Source organism: Xyrauchen texanus, chromosome 40, assembly GCF_025860055.1.
Source record: "Xyrauchen texanus isolate HMW12.3.18 chromosome 40, RBS_HiC_50CHRs, whole genome shotgun sequence".
Lineage (NCBI taxonomy): Eukaryota > Metazoa > Chordata > Actinopteri > Cypriniformes > Catostomidae > Xyrauchen > Xyrauchen texanus.
Genome location: NC_068315.1, coordinates 13050753 through 13071692, shown reverse-complemented (window position 1 = coordinate 13071692; position 20940 = coordinate 13050753). Strand labels below are relative to the sequence as shown.

Here is a 20940-nt window from a genome sequence, read left to right as displayed (position 1 = left end):
ACAGAGCAGTGTTTCCTACCACTGTGTCTTGAAAAATTATTAAATTCCACAAAATAAATAAACACATTAATACAAAATTACAATTTATTCGCTGTGGCATTGCAAGAACAAATCTACAAATTAGATTGTTTTTTTCTTTACCCAATATTGACACCGGTGACCTCATTATACAGCATACCTAAGTGACTTGCATTTTTTGCAAAGCCAAATTTCAAACATTACGAGTAAACACACACTGAGACAGACAGAAAACATGGACAAGTTCTTGAAAAGGAAAAATATTGACTATGATTATGTGGGATTGTTTGTTTTTTTCTCGTAAAAATTGTGCCATTTCGTTGGAAAAGGGGGTTCAGTCTGCTATGTGTTAGGTGGCTCCTCTTTGCTTTGTGTTCCCTCTGTTAGATGTTGGGGGTAAGGTCATGTAGAGGTGTTCTGAATGTCAGACAAAGTTAGGTGGTTTCAAGAGCCAAGACAATGTGACTGCACTCAAACACTGGCCTGGAGACACACAGACCTAGACAGACAGACCTGTGTGGCTTCAGTCACTTTAGTAGCTGAAGAATTCACAGCACACCTGCTGACACTCCCCCAAAGGAACTGTCTTGTCCCTCTCATCAGACCCTGACATGGAAAACACCTCACAAAACCCAAACGCCACTCTTTCTCAAGTACTTACCTAGAAAAATACACACACGCACAAACATGCACTTCATCACATTTTCATCGGTACTTAAAAAATCTGAAGGGGTATTAATGGTCTATAAATGGAGCAGAATTGATGTGTTATTTCAAAAGGAGATGTTAGGCAGAATGGCACCCTCAGTTACTATTCACTTTCATTGTATGGAAAAAAAAAAGATGTAATGAAAATGAATGGTTTCTGACGCTGTAATTCTGCCTAACATCTCCTTTTGGATTCCACGGAAGAAGAAGAAAACGTAGGGGTTTGGAACAGCATGAAGGTGAATTAATGGTGACAGAATTTTCATTTTTGTGTGAACAACCCCTTTAAGTGTTGTCAAGTTATAAAGCATAATCGGTGTAAAATAATCCATGTAAACACACTATGTATTTGGAAGTAAGCTTTCATTACAGTAGAAGCCCACATTCCTGTTTCCAGTCAATCCCAAAATGCACCCCTGCAGGGAGCAAAATCGATTAGCATATTAAAGCCCAGGCCACTCAGACAACACATGCTGGAAATAAAATAGCCAGAGTGTCCAACAGAGAATGGCTCTACGCACAAGCTGGGATTCCATCTTTTGATAAACAGACATAATATGGTTGATAGAATGAGTTAGATTATATATGCTTATGATGAAATACTTGATCTTATGGGTCCTTTTCCTGTATGCACAAAGACAGAATTGCACAGCATGTTATGAGAGACATAGAAACAAAAACATACACAAAGAGAAAGAGAGTTAAATGTCAATAAGTCAAAGAGGACAATAGTGACTAACGGTTCGGCTTTGTATATATATATATATATGTGTGTGTGTGTGTGTGTGTGTGTGTGTAACCTGCTCCATCATTTTAAATAACTTTGTCACTGAAACACATTTTGAGTGTTGCACACTAATGCAAAAAGGACAGATTGAGCAAACATTTAAATAATTATTTCTAAGCAATATCATATTTTTATATCATTAGACAGCTATAGATTTCGAAAGATTTCCTTTTATGTTAGGGCAAATTTTAAATGTGGGTCAAAGTCACTCAAAATGATGGAGAGGATCACATATATTTTACAAAATACCACCATGTATGAATGACCCTGATTGCTCCTTAACAACCAAATAAAGGGATAGTTCAACCAAAAATGCAAATTCTGTCATTATTTACTGACCCTTATCATGTTCCAAACTTTTCCATGCAACACAAAAGGAGATGTTAGGCAGGATGTTAGCCTCAGTCACCACTCTCTTTCATTTTATTTAATAAATGGTGCAATGAAAGTGAATGGTGACAAAGGCTAACAGCATGCCTTACAGTACATCTACTTTTGTGTTCCATTGAAGAAAAAGTCTTATGGGTTTGGAGCAACATGAGTGTGATTAAATGATGGCAGAATTAAAAATTGTGGGTGAACGTTACCTTTAAAATGCAAAACTTCAGACCTGTTAGACAACTTTGTGTTGTAGGAGAATCATTATTTCACAATATCCCTGAAGTTTCAAACCATCACAAATAATTTCATTTTCAAACTGTAGAAAAGTTAAAACTGGACATGTATGAGCCCAATTGCTTTAGGCAGAATCTTGCAATCCTCAGGTCTCCATTGAAGTCAAGAGTTAGGATAAACGCACAAGTGTCAATCTGATAACCTGTAACAGGCCATACTTTAATCAAAAGCATAATGTCTGGAGGCATCGGACATGACAGTATGCAGACAGACAGGGTGGAAAAATGGACACCTGGCAGGGTCTTCAGACTGACTACACATCATCTTTATTCATACAACAGAGAAAAATGCAGACAGCCCACACAAAGACGTCAAAGACACAGAGGAAGAATGAGCCCTCAGTCTAAGCCTATCAGGGACTGCAGACATTCAAAAGTGAGAATGACCTCGGACAGATCAGTGGGTGACAAGACACCACTGCAGAAGACGGTGCAAGGACTTGAGAACTCCTGCAAAACAACTGTATATTTATTGATTTCAGTGTCTTGCTGATCACACACACATATGCACAGGCACATGGACATGCAGGGTGGTGACGAGAGTTTAAATGATGTAAAGCTAAAGCGGTCTGTACCCTCCTGTTAGAACCTGAACTTTCTTTATCACAAAACTTACAAAATAGTTGATTTACAAATATGATTCATGTTAAAATGTATGACATTTTGTCTGAGCCATCATTACATTTTTAGAAGTTTCTGAAAAATTGTAACACTGCAAAAAACCAGCATGGTATCAATGTTCTGTGGTCACTCTGTGGTCACAGCTTTTAAAAAGTCAGCAAACTGACTCTAACTGCCTCTCTCTCTTTCAAATATGTATTTCAATGCAAACCCAAATAAAATATGAGTAATATGATTTAGAGGCAATCGCACTGCATTATTTTACAATGCTATTATTGGATTAAAAAGCCATGTGTGTCTAGATTATTGAACCTTACAAACAGTTACAAGATTACAAGTGATTAAGATACAGGGAACCTTTTTTATATCCTGCAAATGTAATAATTTAAAAGAATTACTTTGCTAATTGGTTTAGTGAGATTAGTTATTAGGATTTTAAACTGTTAAATAAAACAAACATGGCTACAAGTAATAGCAACAACCTTATTAAACCAACAGTAAATGTTAAAGAACCATTTGTATTTTAAAGTGCAATTAAAGAGTGTTTCCATTTTCATTTAAAATGTGTGTAATTAATGTTCATGTTTGGTTTCTTTTACTTTTCTTTATTTTCTTTTTTTTTACACTTGAAGTTGCACTGAAACTTTTTGTTACAGTTGATGTGCACAGAAAATCCTCTGAACAAATTGTCTGTTTTCATATTTGCAATCAATTCCTGTTTTGACTGACCCCTGGTGGACATTATACTCCCAGATCCTCAAAAGTGTCAATTGCAGGTCTTTTATGGCTATTAAGAATATGTTCTCTCTGACACCATGTGATATTAGATTTGTGTATATTTCTGTTAAGAGCAAAAAAAAAAAAACATATTTATAATTCTAATAATAGTAAAATGAATAATTAGTAAAGGGGTGCTCTGTAGTTAAACAAGCTAAACTTGAGTTTCTTCCGCCAAGCACACTGAGCCTCAGACACAGCAGGAATGCTGTCGAAATACTGTATATAATAATAAATTATGTTTTTGAATCATTCTAAATGTAATAAAGACTGACCTATACTAAATGCATTCCTTTTCTTTCATTTTGTGCAATTAATTGCTGTTTTATACAGCATATGCGCAAGTCATGACTTGACTGAAAGTTTATTTACTAGACATTTGTACATTGAATGTAGTAATATATCTGTCAGGTCTACATAAAAGGGTAATTTCTGATTTCACAGTTCAGGATATAAACAGTCAGTTTAATTCACACTTAAATGCCAATAAATATAATGCCATGGCCTAAAATCAAAATATGGCATTTACTTTTTTTTTATTTTTATTTTTTTATTGCCATATAAGAGTGACAAGGACACATTTCAGCAATCAAACTCAGTATGAGTCAATGAGTGCCCAAATTAGAATTAATCCATTTACTGCTAAATCCTGCTCAGGGTGAGTAATGGCTTTGCAGAGGAAATAACTGTCTGTTTATAAACTGAAGACTTCATCTGTCACTCTGAATATTACATTGAAGTACAATAATTCACATTCACATTGCCTTTCTTTATCCAGTCTCCATTGAGGGATCTTTATGCTTGTATCCGGTAGCATGTAAGTTCTTATAATTATGACACATATTTTAGCATAGTCCATAGAAATGTGCATGTCCAATAATATTCAAGAGCGGTTAAAACAAAAAAATATGTCTAGAACCCACATTCATCTCCCTGTTTACCTTTTGGATTATATTTATCTAAAGCGGAAGAAGAGGTCAAACTGTTCACAAGTGTCTGTGTCCTCAGCCATGGAAAAAATAGAATTGTTCAAAATGTAACTCTCCAGTTGCTTTTGGGTAAAAGCACCATCCTTGCTCAGTGGATTCAGTTTAGTATGAAAACTGGGCAATTCATCTTTGCTCCCAAAAGCTTCATGTTCATGTAGTCTTTAAAAAAAAAGAAGTGTGGAATCTTAATTTACCACAAGTACTTATTGTCCATAGTACCTGCAATCTGCCTCCTTCACCACAATTCCAGGTTTTTAACATTGGAAAATCCAGGATTCTCCCTGATCTTCCAATATGTTCCATTGAATAGCCATACATCCCTTCCAGCATAATCCAAAGTTTTCCTGTAAATTGGGGGGCATTTAAATATTTCAATCAAATGTTTAAGAACAAATCAGATCTATGTTTCATTCCTACTAGGCAATACATTTTTATGTCCCTATCATAGGTATTGTGTGTCAATTTATTTGATCAAATAATAAACTTGCAATTTTTTAAAGATGGAAATCATATGAATTGTTGTTTGTCTGTTTTTACAATTAAGTGTAACATAGGGGTAAATTGAATAATTGAACCAATTTGGAATAAGCAAATGTTGACATTTTTGCGAAGTCCCCAATTTCAGTTGACATCATTCACCAGAAAGTGACATCATTTTTGGTGGGTAAACAACAATTCATACAACAGTAAGTATTTACATTTACATTTACATTTATGCATTTGGCAGACGCTTTTATCCAAAGCGACTTACAGTGCACTTATTACAGGGACAATCCCCCCGATGATTGTCCCCCCGATTGTCCCCCCGATTAAACCATTAAAGATGGTTTAAAAGAAATTAAAATGTAAACTTAAGAGGACTCTTACAAGATAACTGTAAGTTAACTCTCAATCAATCACTGAGCAATGGCTTAATTAAGTCCTTTATTTCTATCCATCCTATCATTCTCTTACCATTAAATACACATATACATAATCAGATTAAAATTCATAATTTTAAATGCCTGAACTTGACTAGAGTAGAAGTTTAACCAGTAATTTAATTTCCTTAAAAAAAAAAAAAACAAGCATATTCAGAGTTCAAAGGTACTGCACAATGAATGATCCAACTCACCTGAAGAAGCGAGGAATGTGTTCCTCTCCTCTCTTGGCCAGAATTTTTCTTCTTTCTCTTTGATTCTCTTCCAATTCATCCTTCTTTTTATCAGTCTCCTCTATTTTCCCTTCCTCAAGTAACCTAGCAATAACAACACAGAGGACACAGGAAAAACAAGACTAAATGTTCCATTCATAATCCATTTGTACCAGTGCATCAGACTCCAAGGTCTTTTTAACAATGTTTATTAAGAGGGTCTCACCTTTGGTCAGGGCGCAGGCGTGTATCTGTAGGGGGCAGCAGGGGTTTAAGGTTAGGGGTCAGTTCATTCATCTCCATTGCAAAGCTAGAGAAGCCATAGTAAAGCAGGTAGTTCTTGGGCTGTGGATCTGTAAGGAATAGCAGACGTCTTAAAAAGAGGGGTTATCACATCTCTGATTTATTTATATATTATTATATGGAACATTCATACAGATCAAAGCAAAAAGGATAGCTCACCCAAAAATGAAAATTCTATCATAATTTACTCACCATCATGCAGAATGTTAGCTTCTGTCACCATTCACTATCATTGATTGGAAAACAGATGTAAAAGTGAACGGTAACTGAAGCTGTCATTCTGCCTAACATCTCCTTTTGTGTTCCACAGAAGAAAGAGTAAATTAGTAAATGATGCCAGAACTTTCCATTTCAGGTGAACTCAAAAATAGTTGTAAAAAATGGGGGGTGATTCAGCTGTCCTGTACTCACTTGGCTTCCAGATGCACTGTGGATTGGGCAGGGTGTCACAGAAGATTCCTTCATGCCAAAATCCACCAAATCGGTGTACAACATTACCAGTCTGATCAAGAACTTGACCCTGAACTTCGTTTTTGGTCCCATCTGAACCCCAGTAACGAGACTGTGTAAAAAAGTTTTTCAGCATTTGTACATACACTGTACCAGTACACTTAACGTTTAAGGGATAGTTCATCCCAAAATGAAAATTCCATCATCATTTACTCACCCTCGTTCTAAAGCCACATGACTTCCTTCCGTGAAAACAAGGTAGAACGTAAGCCTCAATCACCATTTACTTTCATGTGTTTCTCTCCATACAATGAAGGTGAACAGTGACTGAGGCTACCAAACATCTCGTTTTGTGTTTCACCAAAAAAGAAAAAGAGTCATGTGGATTTGAAACAACATAAGTGTGAGTAAATGATGATTCATTTTGGGGTGAACTATCCCTTTAAGAAACATGACCATAATTTCCAGTGAAAACTAAACACACCTTAACAAATACGATCTTACAGGTGCAGACCAAACTTTTCAGGTTGCGGATAATGACCTCGCCATAGTGCTCAAGGTATCGCTGCTGACTAAGGACATTATGGATGCACGTTACCACTTTGTTCCATTCATAGTGGTCACCATACCTAAGGGTGTATCAGATATCAGTCAGATTCCTCTACCAGCATTCAAAAGATATTTAAATATTATTGACACCAAGGTCAAGCAAATACTTGCTTTTTAAGAGTCACATTCACCATCCCTGTTGGCATGATCTCCAACGACTTGCCCCAAAACTTGTTCTTCCATCTCTGGTCTGTTCTCAGCATGTAAAGGTAAATAAACACAAAGGAATGTGATTGCTCAATTCAAACATAAAGCAATTGTATACATTATGCACGGCTGTAAAGAGGACACAAATCATACCCTGCCAGAAGCTGAAATTGTCTGATTCTGCATGGCAAGCAGATATAGGTGGATGATGACAAACCTGGGGACAAATACAAACCATTAGATTCAACAACCGCTTCATAAAACACTTCTCTGATGTAAGATTAGGGATGACGGTCACTTACCTGCTCACTAATGTAGTGGAAGCCTCTGTCTTCTCTGATACACTCAAAAGTCTCACCCAGCACTGGATTAAAGGGTTTGTAACGGTTGCGATATTGAGCCGTGGCATAGCCAGATATGGCAAAAGCTGCGATATAAACCTTTACAGAGGAAAATAATACATTCTACAGTTTAGAAAGAAATTTAAACAAATTTAAAGGCCAAAGCTGCAAATACTTGCCAGATAACAATTATTTTGCCCACAATTTTATCTATTCCAAGCATTGCACCTAATACAGAATAATGCAATGACATTACATGTATTTCAAGTGTAGCTTAAGAGTCCAAGTACTTTTCGGGGCCAGTATGCACACTGTGTATTGATTTAGTAAAGATAGCTTCATTCAAGTCATTCCAACATACGCAGCCCTGCCAAAGCTTCAGTAATTCTCACCATCCTCTGGTAGGGGTCTTCAGTATGGTTGGCTGTGTCCAGTAGCTCAGAGTATTCCAGCTCCTCACAGAGTCTCTGCAGCAGGCACACAGGTTCATTCAGAGCTGCTGGCATGGAGACACGGGACAGGTCTTTCCCGATGTTGTTGTACAGGATAGTCATTAAGCCAACATGGCTGTTGTCAGGGCAGACAGCAGGCAGACTAGTACGACGGCCGGTGTTCTTGATGGTGGGCAGTTTTGGTGGCGCCTTTGAAAGGCTGGCACGGTACTTGCGTGAAGCCATTGCTGGTGAGTTTATTAAGATAAGGAAAACTTAGAATGTTAAAACACACACGATATAATATTCTTTTTTTAATAGTATCTCATGCTCTTCCCCATGTTGTCACAGAGAGCAAAGATGTTAGGGGCACAAATGCAATAATTGTTCCTAAAAGTAACATTTGCCTGAAATGTAATAACTGTAAAATGGTATAAAGGCCCTAAATGTTGCTATTTTTGGTCTTAAATGCAATAAATGAATCAAATGAAATAATGTTTGGTCTTTAGTTTAATAAAAGCCCATGTGAAATGTAATAGTGGCCCTAAATGTACTAACTCTTACAATTCAAACCTAGGAACCATATATAACTGAGTTATCAACAATAAGTATAAACAAAGTATATTATAATATAAACTGGGCAGTTACTAACACTATTAACATATGAAAATGTACCTTAATATAAAGTGAGTAGGTACAGAGATTAATAAAGTGGTAATAGCTCATTAATAAATTGCTCATAGGTGTAAAATGTAAGAGTTGTTATATTTAGGGTCTTTTTGATATATATAGTACCAATTATGTTATATTTAGGGCATTTCTTATATTTAGGACCAGTTTTAACTGCATCTGTGCTCTCTACAAGGTGCAAGTTAATGCCTCCTAGAAGGGCAAGTGTCTACTAACCATGAGCCTCAAAAGGCTCTGAATTACTGGATCCATCACTCAGGCCGGACTCATCAGACAGCTCGGAAGAACTCGCACACATAAGCTCATCACATGCATCGAAATATTCAGCTGTTGAGTCAGCCACAGAGGGCGCACGAGGAGACGAACTACGGCCTGAGACAGACTGAGTGAAACACAGACAGACATTAAGATCATTAGAAACTGTGATCTTGATTGAATAATACTACTAAGAAAATATTGACAGGACAAAGGAGCCTGTTTGGTGTATAAAGAAGGTGAAACCCTTCCACCTCTAAACAGAATGAAGTTGAGGAAGGAGAGAAAGTGAACAAAACATGGAACTGGGAGAGTAGGTTCTAAGTGGGAGGAGACACACCTTCCTTTGTACCACAGTACGATAAGACTCTTCAGAGGAGTTGGAGGACACTGACAGTTTGTGAATTTTGGTGTGACGGGATTTAACATCTAACTGAAGAAACACATACACAAAGACATACACACAGCTATGCAGTAAAGCACAACACGTGATGCACAAAACAACATTGTAACTAATACCAGGGTTGGGCAAAATTCTGAATTTAAGAATTTGCTCTGTTTCAAATGATGAATTGCACTTTCAATGGCCCAGAGGATGTTGAATAGGAATTTGAATTTGAATGACAAGAAGAGGAATTTGACAACAAAATTCAACAAATTGCGTTTGTTAAACAAATTGGGCAACAACAGATAACTTCCTAGCTATTCTGTTCAAAATTCCATTTTGTAAGCCTGATTTATATATATTTTCAAGATTACATTTTTATATAAGAGTATATAATTGCATTCTGTGAAATCAAGTGCTCTTTCACCATGGTTTTGTAGTAAAGTAATTTATTAAATGTATAATATAAAAAAATATATAATTTAAATATATTTTATTATATTATATTTTATTATTAATAAATGTGTACATAATGAATTTATGTATTTATTAATTTATTACAAATAATTATATTTAATGTATATATATATATATATATATATATATATATATATATATATATATATATGTGTGTGTGTGTGTGTGTGTGTGTGTGTGTGTGTGTGTGTGTGTGTGTATAATTGAATTATTTATTATTATTATTAAATAATTAATACATTTATTAAATATAATTATACTCTATATATATATATATATATATATTTATATATATTCTTTTAATGTTACCTATAGAAATGTGCAGTTAATTTTATGTATTAAAAAACCCATATGATGTGTGTATAATTTTATTTGTATTTCATTATGTTTTGCATTTTATTTGCTACCTCAGTTCAAATCCAATTCAAATTCTGATTCTTGCATTCTAAATTAAATTCTGAATGGTGCACAACCGTAACTATTATTTGCATTAATAACAAGATAAGTTGAAGTAAATTCATCTATGCACTGCATGTATGCAAAGTACATTATTATGCTCTATGGGCTTTTCACTAACTAACGTAAGTAGTGTAAGTCCTTGTCACCTCAGCCAGGCTGCAGAGGTTGTTGATTTGGGTAGAGGTGGTCTGGTGGAGCTCCCTGCTGGACCAGGCATCATGCAGCCGCTGGCGCTCCTGAGTAAGAGCCTCATGTGCAGAATGCAGAGAGGCATGAACTGTGAAGGCAAGAAGACACAAACAAAACTTAAGACATTCGGCTCTCAATATATGTAAAAAACATGTGATGGGTTTTAATGTGAACAATAAATACATTCTTCTAACCTGTCAGGGACATGGAGCAGATGTCCTGCTGAAGTTTCTTGCCTTCTGAGGAGGTGGAGGCTGCTGGGTTCAGCTGGGCACTTACATAATCTGGGATGGAGGGCACGGAGGTTCCCAGGTGGGAAGAGCTGTTCAGGTGGCTTGAGGATAACTGCAAAGGAGGTAGAGAAGACCAAAGAGGAGGAATTGGTGCCAAAGGATAGGGACTAGAGCTTAATTTCTACATTTGCAAAGACTAGGCTACTGCAATTACATATGCTGTACATTATACAATATAAGATAACTTAATGTAATACATTTTGCTACCTGGAATGAAGATTGGAAATGTTACCTACTATAAACAGCAATTTACTAACAGAGATTACTAACACTAACAAAAATGTATTATGGTATTACTGTTTTTCATACTTGTACTTTGCTAATACCATGATTTTGGACATGTATTGTGGCAATACCATGTTTTTTTTTTTTTTCATGGTATTCTTAAAATTATCTTGCAGTAGTACGATGTAAATACCATGGTAAACAAATATTGTAATCATTCAGTACCATGCTATATACAGTATCTCACAAAAGTGAGTACACCCCTCACATATTTTTAAATATTTGATTATATCTTTTCTTGTGACAACACTGAAGAAATGACACTTTGCTACAATGTAAAGTAGTGAGTGTACAGCTTGTATAACAATGTCAATTTTCTGTCCCCTCAAAATAACTCAACACACAGCCATTAATGTCTAAACCTCTGGCAACAAAAGTGAGTACACCCCTAAGTGAAAATGTCCAAATTGGGCCCAAAGTGTCAATATTTTGTGTGGCCACCATTATTTTCCTGCACTGCTTTAACCCTCTTGGGCATGGAGTTCACCAGAGCTTCACAGGTTGCCACTGGAGTCCTCTTCCACTCCTCCATGACGACATCACAGAGCTGGTGGATGTTAGAGACCTTGTGCTCCTCCACCTTCCGTTTGAGGATGCCCCACAGATGCTCAATAGGGTTTAGGTCTGGAGACATGCTTGGCTGTCCATCACCTTCACCCTCAGCTTCTTTAGCAAGGCAGTGGTCGTCTTGGAGGTGTGTTTGGGGTCATTATCATGCTGCCCTGCGGCCCAGTCTCCGAAGGGAGGGGATCATGCTCTGCTTCAGTATGTCACAGTACATGTTGGCATTCATGGTTCCCTCAATGAAATGTAGCTCCCCAGTACCAGCAGCACTCATGCTTGACTGTAAGCAAGACACAATTGTCTTTGAACTCCTCACCTGGTTTCCGCCACACACGCTTGACACCATCTGAACCAAATAAGTTTATCTTGGTCTCATCAGACCACAGGACATGCTTCCAGTAATGTCCTTAGTCTGCTTGTCTTCAGCAAACTGTTTGCAGGCTTTCTTGTGCATCATCTTTAGATGAGGCTTCCTTCTGGGACGACAGCCATGCAGACCAATTTGATGCAGTGTGCGGCATATGGTCTGAGCACTGACAGGCTGACCCCCCACCCCTTCAACCTCTGCAGCAATGCTGGCAGCACTCATACGTCTATTTCCCAAAGACAAACTCTGGATATGACGCTGAGTACATGCACTCAATTTCTTTGGTCGACCATGGCGAGGCCTGTTCTGAGTGGAACCTGTCCTGTTAAACCGCTGTATGGTCTTGGCCACCGTGCTGCAGCTCAGTGTCAGGGTCTTGGCAATCTTCTTATAGCCTAGGCCCTCTTTATGTAGAGCAACAATTCTTTTTTTTAGATCCTCAGAGAGTTCTTTGCCATGAGGTGCCATGTTGAACTTCCAGTGACCAGTATGAGGGAGTGTGAGAGCAATGACACCAAATTTAACACACCTGCTCCCCATTCACACCTGAGACCTTGTAACACTAACGAGTCACATGACATCGGGGAGGGAAATTGGCTAATTGGGCCCAATTTGGACATTTTCAATTAGGGGTGTACTCACTTTTGTTGCCAGCGGTTTAGACATTAATGGCTGTGTGTTGAGTTATTTTGAGGGGACAGCAAATTTACACTGTTATACAAGCTGTACACTCACTACTTTACATTGTAGAAAAGTGTCATTTCTTCAGTGTTGTCACATGAAAAGATATAATCAAATATTTAAAAAATTGTGAGGGGTGTACTCACTTTTGTGAGATACTGTATCAAAGTACCATGTTATTATCATCATACACCATTATTGTGCCATGGTAACACCACAAAACCTTTGTACAGGAAAGAAGTGTCTTGTGTTGACTCACCGATTTAGTAATCCCACGAAATGGCTTCATGTAAAAAAGGAGTTGACTAAAATTACTGGGGGTTTCAAATCTCTAATGTTTCCTACACATTAGCACAACACAAATACCTGACTACTGTATTTAAAATAAAAGTACACACTGCACATGAATATGGAATAAATCCCATAGTAGTTTCCAAACCTTTGTGAAAACCTGTAATAATCCCAATGGGAGGGAAATCCTAGCAGGCAATCATTAAAATTGCTTCCAAGACATCCTAATATCAAATAAAAAAATAAACTTTCACCATGCAGCCTCACCATTCCTAGAGCCTCAACCCGAGAGATTGTGCGAGAATGACCCCAAATCTTGCCAGACTTCTTTTTGGGCTTGTCAAGAGTAAGATTCTGTGGGTCAAAAACATGTAGCTTAATCACAGTACACTATAAAAATGTTTTAATGTTTTTATCATTACATTATAACATCAACTTTGGATCCATCCAATTTCTGTAATTTTAACTCAATTTTATTTTCATTGTAATTCAAGTTAAGTGGTTTGGGAGAGTGCATTGAACTTATAACTGCAGGCGATAACTGTGGCACGACTTTTAATTTTTAATTAAGCAGCTATTCAGTTAAAAAAAAAAATCTAGAAGTTTTTTGGTTTGTGTGTGTTTGTGTGTGTGTGTGTGTGTGTGTGTGTGTGTGTGTGTGTGTGAGCGTGTATTTATCACTTTGTGGGGACCAAATGTCCCCATAAGGATAGTAAAACCCGAAATTTTTGACCTTGTGGGGACATTTTGTCAGTCCCCATGAGGAAAACAGCTTATAAATCATACAAAATTATGTTTTTTGAAAATCTAAAAATGCAGAAAGTTTTCTGTGATGGTTAGGTTTAGGGATAGGGTTAGGTTTAGGGGATAGAATATAAAGTTTGTACAGTATAAAAACCATTATGTCTATGGAAAGTCCCCATAAAACATGGAAACACAACATGTTTGTGTGTGTGTGTGTGTGTGTGTGTGTGTGTGTGTGTGTGTGTGTGTGTGTGTGTGTGTGTGTGTGTGTGTGTGTGTGTGTGTGTGTGTGTGTGTGTGTGTGGCCTAATAATGGACATACATGTGGCAAATTTACTCACAAGTTATTCAAATAAACTCAAGTCATTGTCATCATCACATGGCTCCTGTTACTAACCTGCATACTGATAATCCTCTGAAGGTTTCCATTATTGACTGCTTGGCCTGATTCTAAAGAGTGCAGCCTTTGGACCAACCGTTGCAGCTCATTAAGTTCCATTTGACAACGGTTGAGTTCTAGAAAACAGCAGAAAAATGTATGACATTGGCCAAACTGTTTTCTAAATCCTCATCAGTGCTCATGTGTCCTTGTATTACTGTACCTTGGGCACAGATGTCAGGCTCTTGGGTTTGCTGTAGCCAGGCTGACACTTTCCCATTAATGGCAAAATTGACACATGGCAGATTTCCACTCTGAGTTTCACCCAAGTAAGACACCGTTGTGCTCTATATTTTAATAGAATTGAAAAAAGTATTTGAAAATTGGACAAAAAGACAATGGAACAAAACTGTGTACTTAACGCCTTTCATGAGGGAATGAAGTTCTATGAAGCATTGAGGATGGTGCAATCAAATTAAAAATTATGGAAAAAATATAAAAGTACTGATTTAAAGTTGTTGATTATAAGTATCTAAACAAAATTTTAAAGTATAATAGTTTTAAAGTACTATAGTTTTAAGTTGCTAAATATTCAGAACTGTACACATTTAGTTTGAGATTGTAGGGACATAGACACAGCTGCATCATTTGCAGTGTGTCATGGAAGTGGGCAGTTGCTGCAGAGCTCTTTTGCCACAGTTTGTTTGCCATTATTCTCTGATTGGTCAATATGTTTCTGTCAGATCATGGATAGTGTAATTCTTCACCAGGAATTTCACTGTCATACTTATAGTTGTCTCTGAATATTCAGATGGGAATGGATAAAGTATTTAATTTTTTTTTTTTAAATACATACTTCAGCTTTAACTCTTTTAGAATAATCTATTATTACAAAGCCACTCAGATAACACCACCATCTGGGATGTGAGGTGAATTGTCTAATCGCTAATCAAGATCCATTTACTCTGAAATTGTAATCCCCAGTGATTTAGAGTGCTTCGAAAAGTCAGAAAGGCTAATTAGGAATTAGTGAATGTTCTACTCACCATGTCCTGCATGGCACTGTTTTTATGAGATAAATGACTGCCTTGGGACAAGGCCTGGAGGAATCCATTGTGAAGGTGTGCAGCCTCATTTTTTTTATACATCCTATGTGCACTCAGCTTGGTGACCCATATGTAATATAAATCCTGACTCTTGGCCTAGTAAGAAATTAGAGGAAATTGGCATTAGCACATTAGCAACCATATAATAACAATGCAGTTATTAGTATTAATACAGAAGAGTAGAAAGGTATAAATTATAAACAAGGTATACATTTTAATTTACTAATTATACACAGTGTATGTTACAAAAAGTGTCCCAAATTGGAAAAGTAAATATAGACAAGAGTAAACAATTTATGGCAATGCACACAATATGCCCAGTGAAAATCAGAACTGGAAGAAATGAAGTTATCAATTTAAAGTTATAATCTGAAATTTGAGAGTGTTTCTTGTACCTATCCAGATAGTTCAGGGGGCACTGATAGTTTCAGTGTTTGAAAGTTTCTGTTGTTGCTGTGAAAATTAATGGAAGGCCAATTGACACTTAAAGGTGCAATACAAAATGTTACTCCTAAAGAAATTATTTGTAATTTTGAAACATATCTATAAAATCACCACCACTCACATGAGATGAAGACTCTAGGCATATCAGTAACCTTATAAAAGCTGTTTTATTCTACATGGGGGAGGGTGCCCTCATAGTGCCTGCCTTTTAGGATCACATTACCAGCTGAATATTCTTGCTTAATCTCAGTAACCATCTTTTTATTGGACACTTTCACTCTTGGATAAAATGTATCATAGTTAATTGTGAATAGTGAATTTCTCCAATAGAATTTGTAACGGAAAACTATTTATTCAAAATTATGCTGCATCCACACCACTAAGTGTCATTGTAAATCCAAGATGATATGAGCAAAACGTTACTGAGTGCACCTTTAAAGGAATAGTTCACCCAAAATTGTAAGTTCTCTCATTTTTTACTCTCCCCTATGCCATCACAGATGTGTATGACCTTCTTTCATCTGCTAAACTCAATTCAGATTTTTAGAAGAATTTCTAAGATCTCTTGGTCCATACAATGCAAGTGAATGGGTGCCAAAATGTTGAAGCTACAAAAATGGCATAAGTCAGCATAAAAGCTATCCATAAAACTCCAGTGGTTAAATCAATATCTTCAGAAGCAATATGATAAGTGTGGGTGACAAACAAATCACATTCAAAATATTTTTTTTTGAGTTTTTGGTGATTCACATTCTTCATGCATACTGCCCCCTACTGGGCAGGGAGGAGAATTTCAAGCAAAACAGGACTTAAATATTGATCCGTTTCTCATCTATCATATCACTTCTGAACACATGGATTTGAACACTGCCTTTATGATGCCTTTATGTGCTTTTTGGAGTGCCAACATTTTGGCACCCATTCACTTGCATTGTCTGGACCAACAGAACTGAGATATTCTTCTAAAAATCATAATTTGTGTTCTGCAGAAGAAAGAAAGTCATCCACATCTGGGATGGCATGAGGGTGAGTAAATCATGAGAGAATTTTCATTTTTGGGTGACCTATTCCATTAAGTAGATGAATAATGGATGAACCACAAATAATATCTTAAATACAAGAATTAATCAATTTGATTCATTTAATGCAAATGATAAAATAACTTACTTTCATGTGATATAAATTGTCTCCGGCATCCAGATCTACACGTCTTGACTTTTTGTTTACTGACATAACTGCAAGACTGACATCCACTGAACCATGCATTTTCCCTCTGGAAAACTGTTGAAAAGGTAAACCCATGTGTGTTAAAAGAGTTAGATCCAAGATGTGTGGCTTTTTTCTTAGTATAGAAGAAGAATGAACATACTTACATCATGTTGGTTCTTTGAATATCGTAAGATCCCTTTATCCAAGACAAAATATCTCTGTAAGACAGTATGACAAAATTACTAAATTAATTGTACAAGAATTATCAAAGATATTATACTTTTACTAATAACTACCTGAGAAAAAGCAAGGAAATAAATAAAAATAAATACATAAAATAAGAGCAGACACATACTGAGCATCACTTTTTCTAGTACCTTGTGCCAGCCTTTAAGAGGCCACTTTCTCCTCTTCATTAGGTAGCCTTCACAGATTCCTGGAGGATTTGCATCCTGCATGCTCTCTCCAGTGAGGTTCATATCAGCTGGAAAGTAATCCATTACTTCCCAGTCTTTTATGTTCTATTAAATACCAGAAGAAATAGGCAATCACATTTACACACAACAGGGCATTTCCCATTCACAATAAGTGCATCTGTCACATTTCATCCCTATGAACAATACATTACTGCAGAGATTAGGACGTATGAACTTGTTGGTTTGGCTTTGTCATCTTCTGATTGTACCCTTGGAAAATGTTGAGCAACTGGTTTCAAACACCCAAGGGAAAACAGCCAGTACTTACTTTTTACCTACAGTACATATGTGTAAGGAAAATGTAGGTGTGTCCACAAACAGTTAAAGGGATAGTTCACCCACAAATGAAAATTCTGTCATCAAGTCACCTTCATTTCTTCCATGGAACTCAAAATCCATGATTTTCCCATGATCTTCCATGGAACACAAAGGAGTGAATGGTGGCGATGGCTTTTTAATAAATAATGACATAGATTGCAGTCTGCTCCTCACAAAAAGTTATCATATGGCTTCAGAAGATTTGTTATAGTGCATGAGTTGGCCCCCATTAATTTTCAAAGGATAGAATAGAGTGGTGTAAAACTTCTTCAAAACGTATTTTGTGTTCCATTGAAAAAATAAAATGATATCGGTTTGGAATGACAAGTGGGTGCATAAATGATGACAGACTTTTCATTTTTTTAATGAAGTATACCTCTACAATAACCAGAGTTTGAATGTTTACATGTCAAACAGATGCTACAAACCAGCCGTGAGTGCCGGGATGATGCTGTGCTGCTGCTTCTGGAGTGAGTGGGCTTTTGCCAGCTGCTGGGCGCCTTCTCCATCCCAATCATCAGTGACTGGCTGTGGTCTATTGATGATCCATGTGATTCCATTCTTAAAATGTCCTCTTCTGCACTTAATTTGTCAAGCTCGGTATGCTTTGCTAGAACCTCCTGCTCATCGTAAACTAGAGCACATTGTGTCTGGGAAGCAAAGATACTACATTGTAAGCAAGTAACAGTTTGTACTATCTTTTTTAGAAAGACAAATCATTTTCTGGTTAGTCAGGCAAACATGTACATTAAGAAATTGGTTTGTTCAGACATGTTTTTAATGATATGGTTAATGTTAGGACTCACGGGAACCTTAATTTGAAACTGTACGACAGTGTATGTGTGTACATGTTTATACTATATTGTGGGGCCTAGCCAGTGGTCCCCATGAGTAAGTGGCTTATTGAACATACTAACAATGTTTTGTGTGTGTGTGTGTGCATGTGTGTGTGTTCTCTGCAATGTTCCATTGTTTTTGTAAAATCTGATACCAGTAGAAGAGTTAAAGTTAAAGTGGCAGTTCAGTGTCCAGAGAAAACTAATTTAATTATTTTACCTAACAGCAGAGATCAACCTGAGCCAACACTTCCGGGGCAGGACATTAGCCTTTGCCCTTTACTTAATCACACTTGTTCATCTCTTCATAAATACAGTACTTGTTAATTGGATTAACAATAAACACACCACCAAGAGAAGTGTCAGTTTTCACCAATAAAACCGTGCTACTAAGGAAACCTGAATACACTGGCATTAACATAATAAATATAAAATTAAAACTGTCAGTTATGGACCAAGGATGCGCCTTTATTGCTGGATGTTCTCAATTACAAATGTATAGGATCACATGCAGATTACAGAAAAAGTATGCTTTTCCAAATATAAACCAAATGTAATGTCATCACAAGGGTGTGCTAGAAACCAAACATGTTTACTAAAGCCTTCTGTTGTCTTGACGATGCTGACAAGATCATACTTGCCTAATAATCTAGAATAAATAAGGGCAAATGCATTGCAGCTTGCAGTTGAGTAATGAACCCACTGATTACATAACTGGCAATATTAAATAATACATAACTGAAGTAAAAGCAATTGGAACTAGATATTCAATTAGGACTAACATTATAATGTTTTACAAGTATAAAAAGCTGGTAAAAAAAAAAGCTGGGGGGTTAAGAAAATTATCATTAGATTACCATTTGTTTTGGTAATCAACATTATGACACAAATGCTGTTGATTGAGCTTCACTTGTAATGAACCCAGAACATTCCTTTAAGAAAGTCACAATATACACAGTAACAGATATTAGATGGTAACCTTTCCAAGGTACCCATCTCCACGGGAGAGGCTTAACATCATTACGTAAATTGGCTTTAAATACCCTTTTTTTAGAAGTCATTGGCTTGAATAGCTCTTCAACGTGCACATGATGACAGATCACAGGAAGAATGATTAATAGCATCAGGTAAACAGTATGACGTACACCTGCCTGAATAATCCAACAAGATAAACTAGAAATTTAGAGAGCTACATTTCATGTTATTTTAGAATTGGTTATAACTTGTAAGAACAGAGAATGCTTTAAAAAAATTATAATGCAACAGGTGCACAGTTTTGATCATTTTAACCCTTTCTCTTTGACGGTGTCAGCTTAGAATTATAATGTAATAAAATATATGGAATAACTCTGAGAACTGACACTGTTTACTGATCACCGCATGATCACAACAAAATTGTCACAGAATCATATAGTAGTTTTGTGATCATTAGGGTGACACATCAAAAACAATCATGTCTGAATCATATCTTTGCTATAGTTCAGAACTGAATCATAACAGAACAATAGATGCAAATTGGGTTATGTGTTATATATTAGGCTATTTTTGTCCACCATAATACTGATATATTTTCCTTATTTATCGGTTTCTAAACTGTGAATGTAAAAATCCACATTTTGACATCATAATCACAGAAATACTATGGTTGTGATTGATCATTTAAAAACCACAAGTTTACTTATGTATTGTATTCAATATTCTTACCTGAGATTCCTGCCCTTGTTCATTGTGTAATGGAATTCAGAATAAGTTTCTCCAGGTGTCTAGCTTTCATGTTCCCCCATTTGTACAACTGGGTGTGGGCGTCACTCTGCTTTTTGGGACAGGCAACCAGTTCAACCACTTTTAAAACTAAAAACTAAAAAACAGAATACAGTTTTTACATGCGTATACTAGTACTGTGTATGGTTGATAGCTCACAAACCATCCTCCACTGGTGACAGAACATCCTCCAAATCCATCAAAGGCTCTGGGGCCAAATCATTATCCGCATTAGTGTCTTAAAGGCTGTCCGAATTACAGGCACACAGGAAGAATTGTACTGACTGACAGCCAACCATTCAGATACACTAAAATCTATTGAAACGAATGGGCTGCTCCGCCACAACCTGATTACGGAGCTGTGATAACTCTCTAGTTCACAAATTTTCTTTAAAGAGTGGGTAATCCCTCTTTTGTTCACCAAATCAGCATATGCCTTTTATTTATAGTAGAATTTTATGAATTCACATGGATTTCCCTAAACGAGTACTATATGTAATTACAGAACTGACCTAAAATAATGATTTGACATAATATGTACACAGACATTTCTACAGCAAACCTGTTCTTGCACGCATAAATGACTAACTGACCTAGATCCAACTGACTAAAATCCAAAGATTAGCACTAATCAGGATCCATGACAACAAGCAAGTGTTTATTTTGTCTGTAAAAAGTGCCTTGTCTGAATGTTTAAACTACAATTGTATTTTTTTTTTGTTTAAAATTTGATGAATATACAGA

At 36.5% G+C, this 20940-nt stretch overlaps 1 protein-coding gene across 4 annotated transcripts; it reads right to left on the bottom strand.

Moving 5' to 3' along the window:
• Positions 1–35: 35 nt before the first annotated feature.
• LOC127633418 (oxysterol-binding protein-related protein 6-like) lies at positions 36–20423 on the bottom strand. Of its 4 annotated transcripts, XM_052112494.1 has the most exons (24): positions 20360–20404; positions 20140–20248; positions 18028–18249; positions 17183–17326; positions 16970–17023; positions 16764–16877; positions 15093–15248; positions 14270–14393; positions 14065–14183; positions 13191–13277; positions 12892–12915; positions 10637–10787; positions 10400–10530; positions 9273–9365; positions 8894–9059; positions 7949–8235; positions 7518–7655; positions 7369–7432; positions 7180–7258; positions 6944–7088; positions 6421–6571; positions 5933–6059; positions 5689–5811; positions 36–4918 (listed from the first exon to the last, which is right to left on the bottom strand). In XM_052112494.1, exons 3-24 carry the CDS (start codon positions 18157–18159, stop codon positions 4810–4812), a joined length of 2718 nt encoding a protein of 905 aa, XP_051968454.1. In that variant the 5' UTR covers positions 18160–18249; positions 20140–20248; positions 20360–20404; the 3' UTR covers positions 36–4809. The 4 variants fall into 4 exon arrangements, with proteins under 4 accessions (XP_051968454.1, XP_051968453.1, XP_051968457.1 ...); XM_052112493.1 differs by having other exon boundaries at positions 20140–20422; XM_052112497.1 differs by lacking the exon at positions 9273–9365 and having other exon boundaries at positions 20140–20423.
• Between the last annotated feature and the right edge of the window lie 517 nt (positions 20424–20940).